Source organism: Anneissia japonica, unplaced genomic scaffold (assembly GCF_011630105.1).
Source record: "Anneissia japonica isolate Jap-2015-1 unplaced genomic scaffold, ASM1163010v1 scaffold3334_len1275209_cov185, whole genome shotgun sequence".
Taxonomy (NCBI): Eukaryota; Metazoa; Echinodermata; class Crinoidea; order Comatulida; family Comatulidae; genus Anneissia; species Anneissia japonica.
In genome coordinates, this window is record NW_022738561.1 from 991,720 (window position 1) to 1,008,475 (window position 16,756).

The 16,756-nt window shown below is 32.7% G+C and overlaps 1 protein-coding gene across 1 annotated transcript in view; it reads left to right on the plus strand.

Annotated features, from left to right (window-relative positions):
• The window catches only part of LOC117117625 (maltase-glucoamylase, intestinal-like), a gene marked incomplete in the record, with an annotated part of 45,545 nt that extends 28,812 nt beyond the window's left edge, over window positions 1-16,733 (plus strand). The window contains 18 exon segments of the mRNA XM_033261993.1: window positions 2,186-2,357; window positions 2,791-2,887; window positions 3,234-3,346; window positions 4,223-4,348; window positions 4,679-4,816; window positions 5,247-5,519; window positions 7,032-7,116; window positions 8,612-8,732; window positions 10,001-10,137; window positions 10,458-10,492; window positions 10,642-10,758; window positions 11,869-12,017; window positions 12,933-13,017; window positions 14,355-14,411; window positions 15,010-15,140; window positions 15,304-15,398; window positions 15,535-15,605; window positions 16,533-16,733. Coding sequence (XP_033117884.1) covers window positions 2,186-2,357; window positions 2,791-2,887; window positions 3,234-3,346; window positions 4,223-4,348; window positions 4,679-4,816; window positions 5,247-5,519; window positions 7,032-7,116; window positions 8,612-8,732; window positions 10,001-10,137; window positions 10,458-10,492; window positions 10,642-10,758; window positions 11,869-12,017; window positions 12,933-13,017; window positions 14,355-14,411; window positions 15,010-15,140; window positions 15,304-15,398; window positions 15,535-15,605; window positions 16,533-16,733 — 2,203 coding nt within the window.
• Window positions 16,734-16,756: the final 23 nt, after the last annotated feature.

Sequence of the window (16,756 nt, forward strand, 5' to 3'; positions counted from 1 at the left end):
ATAATAATAATAATAATAATAATAATACCAACAATAAAGATGTGTATAAGAGACAGCTATTTATATATATATATATCATTTATTTGTTTGAAATATATAGGTTCAATTTTTACAGATCTTTTTCACGATGAAACTTCCTATACACTTCGTGCATAATGAAAAATTCAACTTAACCCTCTTTCCTACATTGTGTAGAGCATCTAGGCATCTCGTATGTACAGATGCTTGTCTAGTGTATACAGTAATTCTACATGTTATTGAATTTGTTCTTTTTATTGGTACATCTTTTACTTTTTATATTTAGATGTTATATAAGTATTGTATTTGATGTTTGAAACACAAACAAATATCCACACTATAGATGCAAGCGATTGATATCATTATGAACCGCACGGCACACCCTGTGGCACGTAGGCCTAACTTTGCCCAGTGAAACAAAGATTTTTGCTGATCTCGGAAATCTTTATTACTGGCGTTTACGCTATTTGATGAAATTAAATATAAATAAGCGCATACAATTATACATTACCATTATTTTGAATTATCACGATGTTTCAAGAATAGATTTTTTTAATTAGCTATTCAATTTGTGTTAATGCTCAAATAATTAATATAAAAATTGTAATCTGCAATAAGTAAAAGAAAAATGCAATTCGAAGTAGGATTATCTATGTTACAGCACGCATCGTTACTCATACTATTAATTTAAACAAGTCACTTTGTTTTATTTGTTTGAAATAAAAGGTGACATTCCAAACTGATACCACCGTAATGGTTTGTATACTTAACATGGACTTTGGTTTCGTACCCACAAAGAAAGTTTTTAAAAACGAAAATAAGTACCGTTCGCGTATGTTGTAGCTTGTTACACGTGCCTGTACCAAGGAGCGCTGCAAAGACCACAGTGGCGGTTATTATTTTTTTTTTCTTCAAAATTATACAAATATATGTAGAAAAAAATATTATATTGCAATTTCAGTCTGAGAGTACCATTTGCGGTCATATGAGGTGCCATAATCATCAATTGTCCTACCTTAGCCCCAACCATAGTGGGGCTGAGGTGGTGTAGACCCTTTATCTGTGAAAGTCCTTCATTCTGGCCCCCTCTATTTTATATTCTTGGATCCGGACGTGTCTTTTGTTCAATAAATAAAAAGCTGACTCACGTATACAAGCATTCGTATTAACAAGCATAACTATCAAATATTTTCTTTCGTTTTGTTTTTTTTAAGTGTTTTTAAATTAAAATATATTTCGTATATTTAAAATATTTTCTATATTTTATTGGGAAAATGTCAACCGTTTTTATTTAATGCATTCCAGTCCATTGTGATATTGCTAGCCAATGAATACAATTTACAATATCTTTAAACATAAGATAAACGAAAATTGTAATACGGAACTTGCTTTGTAGATGGCGGAATATAGATATATCGATCGATATCCATCCAAACGCAGACTCAATAATAGGCGTTACAAAGAAGAATACGAAGAATGGGATAGGTTATGGAAACCACGCTTCGAAGTTCCCCCAGAAGCCTTTAACATGCCGAAGGTGCTGAGAATGGCCAGCGAACGTGATTACATCATCAACTATACAATGGACCCCTTCCACTTTAAAGTAATTCGTAAGAAGACTGGTACTACACTGTATGTATTATTGTATTTTATTCGTACAAATTATATAGAATGAAAAGTAATAACGATGTAATAATGATGACGTCATATCACATATTATCAAATTGTATCAAAATCAGTTGAACGTGTTATGTGACCCTTTTTTGATGAAATTTGATAGTGTAAGACAAAGCTTTAGTCGTACAGTATTCATGCTTTTGCTATTATTGTTTATTGTGTATCCATTCTTTACTATAGTCAACATTATCGTGATTGACATTTCTCCTAAAATGAATATCAATGCTTCAGATAAAGCAAATTGCTTATAAAGAATATAGGCTTAGGCCAACAGTATGCCAAATTTAGTTGAGGAAACTAAATGTATATTATATGTTCCAGGTAATATATTATTATTATTATTATTATTATTATTATTATTATTATTATTATTATTATTATTATTATTATTTAATTACAATCAATAGAGTACATACGTAATAATAATAATAATAATAATAATAATAATAATAATAATAATAATACCAACAATAATAAATTATATATTTAGTTTTGACACATCGTACGGTGGCCTTATCAGTGAGGACCACTACCTCGAGATCACCACCAAGCTTCCTTCAGCTAATGTATACGGCTTTAGTCAGATGCGGCAAACACGATACAGACACGAGCTTGAATTGTGGAAGACGTGGCCTATGTTCCCCCTGGATTCGCCACCACAAGTATGACTACAACATTTTAGATTCAACAGATTTAGCTTATACTGTATTTATTTTTTTTACATTTCAGGTTAGGAAAATAAAATTGCACTTACAGGTCATTAATGTTGGTCTCTTGAATAATCTAAATCCGAATATATTATTTATTTTCAGAAAGATCTAAATATAACATAGCAATTTTTAGTACGCTTATATTACCCTTAAAACGGGAGAAAGATAGATGTGACACCAGTAAGGGAAGGGGAAGGGGTCCTGTCGGGGAGAGCTCTCCCCTCCCTCGTAGGGAAGTAAAAAACCCCTCTGCGCCGTCGAGAAAATCCTGGTGCCACCCAAGCAGCGAGAGTTCTTAAAATATTAGTTGATGAATATATCATTCATGATCAAATCTGTGCATTCATTCTGTACAAATATTTACTTTACTCGTTTACATTTTCAGGAGAACTGGAATTCATACGGCCAGCACCCGTTTTATATGGTTGTGGAGGATGATGGTAACGCGTTTGGTGTATTCCTACTGAATTCTAACGCGCAAGGTAAAACAAAAACATACTTTTAAAATTTTCAGAGAATAATGTTTTTCTAGAATGGCAAGAACAACAATTAGATGGATTTACTATAATAATGTACCACAATCCTAGTGCACCCTGCAATTCGAGACCCTCCAATTCCGAGACCCCTGTAATTCAAGACCAGTTATTTAAAGAATAAAATAATTTTCAATCTTTTAACACAAAGCTAACCCCTCTAATTGGAGACTGAACCCCGAGACCCCGAATTTACAGGTCTCAAAATAGTCTCAAATTGGAGGGCGAACTGTAATACATTACAAAATATAGTACGTTATAATGTATATTTAGGAGACTTTTTTTTGCATTGCAGATGTATCTCTACAGCCACTCCCATCTCTAACATGGCGTAGCACAGGTGGTGTGTTTGATTTCTGGATGTTCTTAGGCCCGAAACCAGAAGACGTTGTCAAAGCCTTTACAGAGGTAGACAACCAAGCATATCTGCTTTTTGTATTATATTCTATTGTTTTTACCATGATGTAAAACCTGTATATAGTTCAAGTAGGCTATTATGGAAATATCTTGATATGCGGTTTGCATTATATGCTTATTGTTAACTTTAGATCTAGTAGAATTTATTTTGGATACATGGACTTTGGTTGTGTTTGCATAATGTGTCACGACGCGTTAGGACGTGAGGAAACTCTAACAATCAGCAATACTAGTGACCTTAAAACAATAATAATAATAATAATAATAATAATAATAATAAAAGATTTATAATAATAATTAACAATAATGATGATAATGATGATGAGGATAATAATAATAATAATAGGTCTATATAATAAAAATAATAATAATAATAACAATAATGACGGTGATGATGAAGACTATGGTGATGATGGTAATAATAATAATAATAATAATAATAATAATAATAATAATAAAATAATAATAATAATAATAAAATAATAATAATAATAATAATAATAATAATAATAATAATAATAATAATAATAATAATAATAATAATAATAATAATAATAATAATATATTACTTGAAGCATATAATATACATTTAGGAAACAACGAGTTTAATTTGGCATACTGTAAGCCTAAGCACATTATTTATAAGCAATTTGCCTTATCTCAAACATTGATATTCATTTTTTGAAGGAATGTCACTCACGATAATGTTGACTACGGGGTTGACTATAGTAAAGAATGGATACACGGAGCATACGTTTTGCTTTAGTAATCCCCCATCCCCGCCTGTTTATAGCTGTTTACTGCAACCCAGTAACACTCTTTACTAACACTGCAATTAATACATACAGTATTGTATTTTTCCAACAGGCGATTGGACGTCCAGAGATCCCACCGTATTGGGCATTGGGTTATCAACTGAGTCACGATAAGTGGGGAGGTTTGGCCGAGATTGAATCTGTTGCGAAAAGAAATAGGGATGCAGGAATCCCTGTAGTAAGTATCCGTAACCGATTAGAAATATAGATATTCATCTGCATTTTTAAACATGGTTATAGAGGGTGGCTCTTCCAGTGTATTCTAGAAGGTCGGCTGATACCCAGGGGCGAAGCCTCATTTTTAGGCTTAGGAAGTGGTGTTGTTTTTAGTGGTGAGAAAAGGTCTTGCTGTCACAGGATTTGAACCCAAAACTCTGGGATTAGAAGACAAGCATCTTAACCACCAAGCTGTTCAACTCCACCCCATGTATCAATATGTATAAAAACCATTATATTCATAAAAAGAGTAATCTTCATTTTTTTTTTTTCATTTTTTTTTAATTATTAGGAAGCTTTCTACAGTGGTCTCGATTATATGTACAACTATCGTTCGTTTACTTATGACACGCGAGCTGAGGCGTACGGTGATTTGCCGAAATTTATCAAAGATCTACACATGCGCGGCCAGAAATACATAATTACTTTGGTAACGTAAATTAAATTGTATTTTTCCTTGGTTATTGTTACACACAGTGTATTATAATGCATAATCACATACTTTATGCCTGTTTCAGTTCGTTGGTAACGTTAATTGAATTTTTCCTTGGTTATTGATACACAAAGTGCATTATACCGTAATGTAGAATCACTTCATGCCTATTTCTTCAAGTATATACACGTAGTGTCAACATTAAAACTGAAAGCTATTAAATAATCAAAAAACTTTTTGGCAACTTAATAGTAGGCATTACCATGGTTTTCTCCCTTTATTATGCTTTTGAAATTACTTGCAAACTGAGCAGTAAAGCTTTATGTCTATGAACTGCGAACTGCACGCAACAGTAACTTTAGAGTAAAAGCATACTTGCTTCTATTAGAAAGATAAATAAATAAATAAGTTTGTTGTTTAATTTCAGCTGCCATCAATTCCGAATACTTTGGATAGGAAAGAGTACCCGGCATATCCAGAGGGAATCTGGCAAGGCGTGTTTGTGAATAATACACTGGGAGCAAGTGAGTATTGGAAATGGGAACAGGATCGGGAATTTAAGCCAACCGTCGGAAAGGTAAATGAATGTATTCATTTAAATTTGTCCTCAAACCGTCTTTCACACCGCATGTCTATGTCAGGTGTCAAAATAATGCCTATCACAGAACGCTTGTGTAGGCATTGTATGTTATGCTATACTTTTATTTTACTTTGACTGCCTACATTCTCATGCGCGTAAGAAACTACGAAATTGCCATTTACAATCATTATTGCTATTTGGTATTAATCGGTCACAATATGGGTCTTTATTATTATAGTAAAATATAACTATAGATATCGGGTAAAATTGTTAGTATGGCTAATGTCATGCTGGTCAACCTCCCAACAGCCAGTGAGCTCTTTATGTGTCCGAGACGTTTAGGTACTTATTGTTGGAGGGGTAGGTAATTTATTAAAGTAAACCTACTGGTCTCCCTTCAATTAAATATCGGGTTTTTATGGTCTTTAGCAGCTTTGGTCTTAAGCTAGACACGAGATTCATTCATTCAACACAGATAAATAGAGATGGAACTAAATTTCACGGAAGAATGACGAAAACAAACTAAAATGAATTAATTTGTCATTATAATGTGGTATATACTCCTCTGATCCCTCTGGGAGAACAGTAACATTTTACTGAAGAGGTAACGCAGTATAAATGACAAATAAAAATTATATATTAAATCAACCAATCAAATGACAAGGATCTATTTAGGTGTGGATTGGATTGGACTGGATTTATTCGGTGGAATCACCTGTCTCTTATACACATCTAGATGTGTATAAGAGACAGGTTGAAGGCCAGGTCACATGCTGTAAGTCTTGTATGTCAATCTGAAGTCGAATGGCCCAGCAGTTAAGACAGGGGTGCCGAAACCTACTGTCCTAATATTGGCGCTGGTTCGAATGGTACGCTTACCTATGGTTTTGGCGATTGATGAAGTCTTCTCGGATAAGCTGTTGTTTATGTAGCTTGTCTTTCAGTATACTTATGCACAGCAGTTTAGAGTCTGTCAAATGCTTTTATTAATAATTAAATTTTTAAATACTGTATTAAATTAGAAATATTGAGTATCATTCATCAGTTTATTGATTATTGGAAACTGCTCTTGCAGTATACGTTGCTGACAACTGTACTGGGATATTGTCACATTTTGTTTTTGTATAATACTTTCTAGATGTATCACCCACATTGCATCGATACCAGTGATCTATTTACGAACAAGTACCGAGTCGGACTTAAAATTCTTACCAAACACTACCTCAAGTGAGTCATCCTTATTGTAAATACTTTTTCATCTGTTCTTGAATAAACATAATAGTATGTGCCTTATACAACACTCTCTTCCAGCAAATACTTGTGTCATAATACTGCATGATTAGGCATTCGTATGCTGCTAGTGCCATAAAATTGGCTTGAATAAAAAAAGTCCCGCCTACCAGTAAAGTGTTCCAGTTTCCAGTCAGCATCGAGCACAAGCATTAGTACTCTCCAGTTACGCCACTGCACAAACGTATGTATGTACGTACGTACATAGTACGCTATCACCTTTATAGGTCCTTTTAGCAACAATATCCAAGGGGTGGCGGAAAGGTTATTTGGTAGAGCTTTTGCGCGAGTACTGTTATTATTTAACTACTTAAAAACTCACATTTCCTAAATATTTTATAGGATTACAATGAACCGTCAAATATGGTGAACGGAACAACGAAAGGTTGTGAAAACCCTTACCTCAATTACCCACCATATGCGCCAAGTAAGTAAAACAATTATCAGCCAATTGAAAATAAGAATACAATACAGAATTTGAGGAGTACTTTTATAGGACACAAATTAAGAATAGTTACAACAGTTGTCAGGCACCTAATTAGTAGTAGTAGAAGTAACATTTATTTTGAAATAGTCGTAATAATAATATTAACAATAATAGTAATAATAATAATGATAATAATAATAATAATAATAATAATAATAATTATACATATAGGCCTATACTTAATAAGTGTAAATATAAACAGAATAAGGACTATTTCAGGAATCAAAATTAGAAGATATGATCTTGTCTCATGATGATTCCTTAACATATACAAGGCAAGACAAGACAAAAATTAAATAAAAGGCTTAGCTGTTATCAATATTAACATTAAAAGTAATACATAATACAATATCTTAATACATAATTAAGATATTGTAATGTTCACTCCGTGTTGACATAAAAATTGTCTGTAATCAGTGGCGTAGCGTTTGGTATGGGGGTGGAGCTGATGGTGGGGGGTGGGAGATGGCGATGTGGATCGATGGTTGAGTGAGGGTCGATAGCCGGCAAAATAAGGTTTATGATGTGATTTTTAACTACTTTAGCTGATTTTTTTGCTTCAAATAATTCAAGTGGGGGAGGGGAAGTGGGGTGTAAGGAGAATAAGGGTGCCTCTCCACAACTACCTAGATACGCCACCAGCATACAAATTTATCAACTTCCAATGATACAGTACAGATGGAGAGAATTCAGCTTTCGCTGATTTAAAAACGTTTTAGAACGAAAATTCAAAGGTCTTATAGAAAATTACAAAGATACAAGATTGTTTAATTTTGGAATATTTTTAAAATAAGTAAGTAATAAGTGATTCAAATATTTATTCTTCAAAAATACACCATACTCGAAATGAATTAATAACTGATGTACAGTAGGCCAATTCTTTTTGAATATCATTTCCATCCATGATAGTATATAAGACTGAATTTTTATGAGTGCATGGGAAGCATATTTTCATTAGCTGAAAAATGGATTAAAGTTAAACCGAGTTGAATGAAACATTCATAAAAATATCTTCCAATAATATCTTAAACAAATAAGAATTATTTAAACGATAGCCATATAATTATATTTGACATACTTGAGAGGGACATTCATTATTTAGTTATAACTAAGTCATTCATTCTTTTAAAAGCTAAACGTGTTTAGCATAGCTTTACGTGTTTAGCATAGCTCATTAGGCATAGCCTAATGAGGATTTTGGCTTGTTTAGAATTGTATTCGAAATCATGATGTTAATACCTAAGCACATTTAATGCTAATCATCACAGAAAACTAAACACGTTAGGCCGGGCCTAAACACGCTTAGCCTTTAAACCTTTCACCAAACACAGGACAAAATTGCATGAAGCTTTGCGTTTAAATCCTCCAAGCTGCTTTTACAGTGTAACATTATTAAACAGACTTATGGTTGTCTGCTGTAAACTCTATTTCTTAGATCTGAGGTATGGATCGAAGCTGTTTGCTAAGACACTTTGTATGGATTCTAAGCAAACTTGGGGTGATCACTACGATGTACATAGCTTATATGGACACTCTAGTGCTCAGGCAACTCACTAGTAAGTACATAGTTTACTGTTGTATGCCATCATAGTCATGGTGTACCTAACCTATCATCTGACCATATTATGATCATGATGTGATGTCATCATGACCATATTTAGGAACATATCATTGTTTTTGTCGCATAAAATTTGAAAGTCGGTACAGGGCTTCAGAACTTTTGTCTCCAGGTCTTTTTACAGCGATTTAATAATGTATGGATAATAACATATAAACTTATGTTGGTTATGTCAAAAATAATTTTTGAGGTCATATTTCATGTATTACTGGCGTTAATTTATCCTTTAAATTTCTTTTTTGTTTAATATGAAATGAATTTAGAATGATGCAGCTAATAAAAAAAAGTGGAATATGTGTTTGTTAGATTAGGCCCAAAAAAAAAAAAATGTTTGTTAATACCATTTGAACTCATACCGGTAATATTTTATTAACAATTATATTTTTATTTCTTGTTAAAATACTTGAATCCGTTTGATTTTATTTTCAAATGTGGTCTTGAATTAAAGTTATTTTGTCACTTGGTACTTCCATTAAGGTGGTCTTGGTCTTAAGAGGGGTCTCATGACTAGAGGATGAGCTCAGTGTTAAAAGATGCTGGTTAGTTGGTACTTTGAAAAAAAGTGGTCCTGATTTAGAGGGGTCTCGGAATTAGAGTGGTCTCGAATTGGAGGTCGCCTGTAATATAGGAATGCATAATTGATAAACTAATTGATTGATTACGTTATTGAATGAATGCAAGATTGATTGATTAGATATTGATTGTATAATTATTTAAATGATTACGGTATCGAATTATTGCTTAATTTAATGATTGATTGATTAATTGAATAGATATTGATTGAATAAGCATTTTAATAATTAAGATATTGAATTATTGATTAATTACTCGCTGTATTGATTAATTGATAGATATTAAATAATTTATTGATTATTGATTATTTAATTTATTAAATAATTATAGATTAGCTGGTTGAATGATTGATTAATGAATAAATAAATGATTGGATGTCCGAAAGAAATGATTAAATAAATGGATGGTTATATGATTGTATGGTTTAATGATTAATTAATTAATTAAAATTCCATAATCAATGATTAAATAATTAAACGATTGAATCAGTGAGTAAATGATTGACCAATGGAATGATAGTATGGTTGATTATTTGATTGTTTTGTTGATTAATTGAATATTCATGACTGTTTGTTTGACTAATTGATTCTTTTTTTTAAATTGTATTCTAATGTTTCTCTATGTTTCTCTTAGTGCTGGATCTATTATATTTGCAAACAAACGTCCAATGGTTGTATCCCGATCCACATTCTCTGGTACTGGTATGTACTCCGGTGGTTGGCTCGGACACAATAAAGCCGAATGGAGCGAACTTTTTTACTCTATTCACGGTAGGGTAATGGTTTTTGTTTGGAATATTTTCAGTTAGGTTATGCATAGAGTAACACTAATAATAATAATAATAATAATAATAATAATAATAATAATAATAATAACAATAAATTCTATTCATAACACCCTGTTAAAATATTTTGTTAACTAATTTTGTTAACAACTTGGGTATAGATCTTAAAGATTTAAGCATTTTATTTTTTGAAATGAAAAATATACTAAGTAACTAAGTGAATAAATGAAAGCAATACCAATGTTGTTAATGTATTCATATTTTTGTTTAATTTACCATTGTTTGTTTAACATTCTATTCCTACAGAGATGCTGAGGTTAAACATCAACGGAATACCATTCGTAAGTGCAGCTTGATATGCCAAAATTTCTCAACAAAAAGTTTCTTTAGTTTAGTTGTATGAAAAATAGTGCCTATGCAAATAAATAAAAAGCGTATTGTAATGTTTGTGTTGAATAAAAAATAATTATATTTCTTTACCATATGATAGGTGGGGGCTGATATTTGTGGTTATTATAACGCATCTGATGAAGAGCTTTGTACGCGATGGCATCAACTCGGCTCATTCTATCCACTAATGAGAAACCACAATTCTCCTGGCACAGCTGTAAGTACCCAACAAAGAACTTATGTAACAAGATAGCGTTCTCCGCAGTCTGTGAATAAAAGCGTCCAATACACTCAGGAAACAATAGAAAGTAATTGTAATTGCGAGAGGGCGTCCTAGTTCTTACTCAGGCGGTTGTTCCAGAATTTGCACTTAGATCATTTATGTCAAAGTTAAAAGTAATCGTAATTGCAAGAGGGCGTCCTACACCGCGTTATTACAGAATTTGCACGCAGAAATCGCTGAGAATGATATGTATAAGATATTTGGTACCCAATATCTCAAAACACCCTCTAACATAGATAATATCTTTAATAGAATTCAGCGTTACTGTTTTTGGGCTTCCAATCACAAAGCAGAGGAAGTTCAAGTCCCAGTTCTCGTCACAGTTTAATTTAGTTGCCATATTCAACTTCGTGGACCAAAACATATCCCCTTAATTAGGCTGTCCTCTAAAAAGGTACACCTATTATTCGGCACTCAGAGTCCTTGTTCTCCTAATGTGCGTGTCCCCTTAAGAGGGTTGGCCGTAGTGTTTAAAATGTAATTTGTATCTACTGGCCTGAGAATCCTTGTCACACACTGTACACACCAATAAAATAGTGTGATTCGGTCGTTGTTTATTGCGACAAAGGGCAAACGACCGTCGTACCCAAGATGGGTATCTGAAACAAGAAATATCTTTAAAAACAGGCCAACAAGTCAAACAGCATGAAGACGAATTTCCAAGAGGTATACAGATGCACGGTTTTTCCGCTGATTTTTGTTCTCATTCATGGAAATGCATCCCTTTAATATGGGTATCCGCTGAACGAATGATATCTCCACTGGGAGAAGTTCTAATTTGTTTCGGTATTTATTATATAGTGCTCTTCACCACTAAATGCTAGTTTTCTTAAAATCGCTACACTATCGCTACAGTTTTTTCTTTACTGCAATCGCTGCAATCGGGAAGCTCCCCGATATGGCCCACCAAACATCATCACCGAAAGCTGTCGGCGATAGAGCGTAGCGATTTTTTTCATTTCATTTCTTTATTTAGGCACTAGCGCCAAGGATGAGCTTACCTCTCATAGTGCGTTATCATTAATATTTATTTTATACAAACAGGATAAAGATCCCGCTTCGTACGGAGAACCACTTGTTACAAACATCAGAAGTGCAATGGAAACCCGTTACACTCTACTTCCATATCTTTACACATTATTCTACCATGCGCAGTATGACGGCAACACTGTAGCAAGGCCAGTTTTCCACGAGTAAGTATTCTAGAGTTTTAAAAAAATATATTTTTTAAGGTCTTGGGGCATGACCTTATCGTAAAATGAATTTTTATTTTTTTTCAAATTAAGTGGCATATTTTGGTTAACGGTTTAAATTTATAAAGGTATAGGCATATATATATATATATATATATATATATATAGATGTGTATAAGTTATATCGGTTGATGAGGAATTTATTGATTAGGCCTATAACAGCAAATTGCTGTCTCTTATACACATCTAGATGTGTATAAGAGACAGGGAGCACACTATACCAAAGAATTAAGACTATGGTATTGTGGGCGTTTGTCACAGTGTGGTTGCGGGGGCTTAAGTGGTCGGTGTTCGAACACTAGCTGTGAATTTGTCTCTAACCAACTAGGAAATAGGTACCGTACCTGGAGGATGTTGTTGCACTGAATGAATAAAAAAGAATATTTTTATTCGAATAAACGCCCCGCTTTAAATAAGTTCAACCTCGAATTAACGCCCCCTTGAGGTTCATTTGGAATAAACGCCTTCCTCGAATAAAACGCCCCGAGATTTTTTTTCTCAAATAAACGCCCCAACTGTAAACATATCTAATGTCAGCATCTTTCTCAACATATTCTATTAATGTTCTACTTCAGTAAAATTACATTTTTTTCTAATCTGCAATCATTAAGTTTTCATGATCACACATTAATACATTTTGACGGTGATTGTGTGTTGTAGTTATACATTTACAACGAAATTATGTGGCGTTTATTTGAGTTTACAAATCTACTTTACACCAAAAAATAAATAAATAAACGCCTCTCTCAAATAAATGCTCCCCTCATCAAACCCCTTCTCAACAATAAACGCTCCAGGGTATTTAATAGATAGATACGCTATATAATGTTGTATAATGATATTTTTGTCTCGCAGGTTCCCCTTAGAAGAAGATGCATGGGAAGTAGATTGGCAGTTTATGTGGGGGCCTGCCCTACTTATTACACCTGTACTTGAAGAGGTAACAGTTCTTATGTTTTTGTTCTTTTTCTTTTATTTGAAAGTTTCTTCAAAGTATCTATGCAAGTGTGTTTCATGAAAACACCCCCCCTTAATACCAAATATTACTATTAACAACGTTTCACTCCAAGAAGTTCAAATAATTAAAGTACTAGGTATCATTATCTCTAACGATCTTAAATGGAATTCACATATATCTGACTTAGTTAAAAGAGCTAATGGGAAGCTTTTCATGTTGAAACTACTAAAAAAATTCCACCTGTCCTGGGAAGAACTGATTATAGTTTATAAAGGATATGTAAGATCTCTCTTAGAATATGCTGTCCCTGTGTGGAATGCGGGTCTCACTCTTGAATTGAGCTCCATGCTTGAAAACGTCCAAAAACGAGCCTTCAGGATTATTTTGGGAAACAAATATGATCATTATGATCAAGCACTTTCACTGTTGAATATAGAAAAATTATGTAAACGCAGAGAAAGCTTATGTCTCAAATTTGCACAGAAGCTTGCTCATCACCCAATATTTCAAACCTGGCTACCCAAACAAAGACACGAGTTGGTTAAATACAATCTTAGAAACTCAAAGAATCACTCCACTTTATGCTCGAAAACAGAACGGTTCCGAAGAAGCCCGATACCTTACTTTGTTAAACTTTTGAACAAGTAACTACCATGTACATAATTTATACATTTGTAAATTTTGATCAATAATGATCCAATCAATTTTTATGTCCACTATGGTTGAGGGATATCGGAATAAGACTTGGTGTTGATGTGATCATTTGAGTTTCTGTCCTGTAATTTGATTTAATGTACTGTCTAATTTTTTGATATATCCATGTTTAAATTTGATTTAATGTTGATGTGATCAATTTAGTTTACATTTCTTTTTACTCGTATTTACCTGTAATCGTGTAATTTCGCTTTTTAATGTACTGTTTTAATGACCCCAACCAGGGCAATGTAAATAATGTGCAATTTAGATTCGTCTACAATACATTATACTGCCTTCTGTTCCCCTATACCTCATATACTTTCCCCCGTTATTTATTTATTCACTTACTCATTTTTTATGGTAATTTTGTTGTTTTTATGACATAATTGTAATTTTAACTTTTTTTGCCTGAATTTTGTATATTGAATATTGAATAAAAAAATCCATGAATGAATGAATGAATTCTGTTTATTACTCTTTCTACTTTTTCTATTCTTCGTATATATATATTTTTTTATTTTCCAATATACAATAACTACTTCATAGATTTTTCTTACTCTTTAACAGTATCTTACATGATTTTATTCTAATCACATCAACTTATTTTCAATTTCAAATGGCAGGGTAAAACAACTGTCAACGCGTACATTCCAGACGACCGTTGGTACGATTATTATACGGTAAGAGATATGTTCATCTAACAAAAGTTAGCTTGCCATTTTCGGAATATTAGTAGCGTTAGATTTATAATTTTAATAATAAGAATAAACATAATTATTGCAAATAAAATACTGAGGATTTAGATGAATCATATTTAATAATAATAATAATAATAATATTAATAATATTAATAATAATAATAATAATATAACAATAATAATAATAATAATAATAATAATAATAATAATAATAATAATAATAATAATAATAATAATAATAATTAATAATAATAATAATAATATTTTAGATTTAGTCAATGTTTGACATAATGATACCCTGATTGTTGAATTCCTGCTACTTTTCGTTCTCCTATCATTGGATCTTCGTCAGGCAATGAAGCTGGGAGCTAGATGTTATTTGCGACGCTATTCAGATTTGAATAGCACCTCTGTCAGCTGTCCTTCAATAATACTATGTTTTTAGTACATTAAAATCTAATATATATATATATAATATATATATATATTATATTTTATATATATACTATCATTATAATCGTAATTGCATATACAGTACAGGATACAATAAAATCAAAAGTAATATAATATTGTTTTGCAGAAAGATAGTCTTCCAAAGACTTATGAAGGACGAAATGCTACTCTTGACGCACCAATTGACAAGATAAATCTACATATTAGAGGAGGCTACGTCATCCCCACCCAAGAGCCAGGAAACACTACTCATCATTCGTAAGATATTTTCAATGTTATCCCATCAAAAGTATGTCTATTATCATCGTCATCATGATTATCATCATCCTTGGTCTTTATCATAATCATCATCATCTTCATAATTAGCAATCATTATCATTTTTATTATTAGTAGTAGTAGTAATGCTTTTTGCTTTTGCAGACGACAAAACAATATGGGATTGATTGTGGCTTTGCCAGAATACGGTAACGATCTTGCCGTCGGTGATTTATTTTGGGATGACGGTGATTCTAAAGGTAGGCCTACATTTTTATGAAACTTTAATAAATATTCAGCTTTATCGAATTGATATTTCAATTATTGCCATTCTCTTCGATTCAGTTTAATCTTCTGGTGCATAAGTCCGTTTCAAACTATATTTATTTATAATAGAACATTATGAAAGACGGGAAGACGACGAAAGTGATTACGACGATATGTATCTCTACTTCGAAGCTGATGAGGTAAGTGTTATTTTAATATTTTAAATAAACAACGAAATAAAAAAAATGAAAAATATAATAAATATAGATTAAAAGCCAAAATACTAGAAAAGAACAATGATACGTGGGAAACAATGGCTGGATCTCTGTACAGATAAAATTTGATAAGCAACAGCTAAAAAATTAATCGTAAGTAAACAGTCAGAAATAGAATCAGAGCTTTCGGACAACCCAATTATTTTTTAGGGTACTTGATTATGAAATTAATAAAATATTCACCATTCGAGATAAATTTAATAATAGCAGTAATAGTTGTAAATGTATATCCGCAAAATTTCATGACCGTTGTGCGCTTGTCACAAACGCCATCATCATGTACCGAGTCATGGACGTTAGCGATCATGATTATGCACAATTTTCTGTCTCTGCAGGTCGCTGCAAAAATCTCCCACTTTCTGATGTTCAACAGCTTGAACATTGTCTTAATGAAATTTAGCCTAGGTCTGCCTCTACTCTACCTGCGATGTATCCTGTTAGTGTGTTATACCCAAGGGTTTCCTCTCTTATAAGATGACCCAGAAATTCTAGTTGTGTCTTTCTTATTTTTGCCAACAAAGTGTAGTTCCTGCTCTACTACTAAGTACCTCCGTATTGTTGTGTGAGTTGTCCAAGAGAGTCATAACATGCGATAGAACCACATCTCCACTGCCTGTAATTTCCTTTCCATTGCATTGCCTTACCTCCGTATATCCGGACAGAGTATAAGCCTATATACCATGATATTGCAGCAGTAATCTGCTCATAGAGTAGTGTTTGAACTTAATAGGTGCTCACTTAATAATGCTGGTGGGAGACAACACAGTATGTGCCCAGGAAAAAAAAATCAAACTTTTAATTAGAAACACAGAAAGCAGGCTTATATCTTCATTGGTTTTTTCCTTAAAACAGAACCAACTTCGAATTCGTTCGGACCGCCGGGGCTTGATTGCCAGGTACCCAGATATGGTGCTACCGGTATTTACAACCGTAACGTTTCTTGGGGTATCCAGTGAACCTTCGAGAGTCGTTGTTGACAATAAAGATTGGCCAGCGTCCGACTACAAATTCGAAAGACACCAATCGTCTAACGTAAGTAGAAATTATATATAGTGATTGACAATTTTTAAGAATGA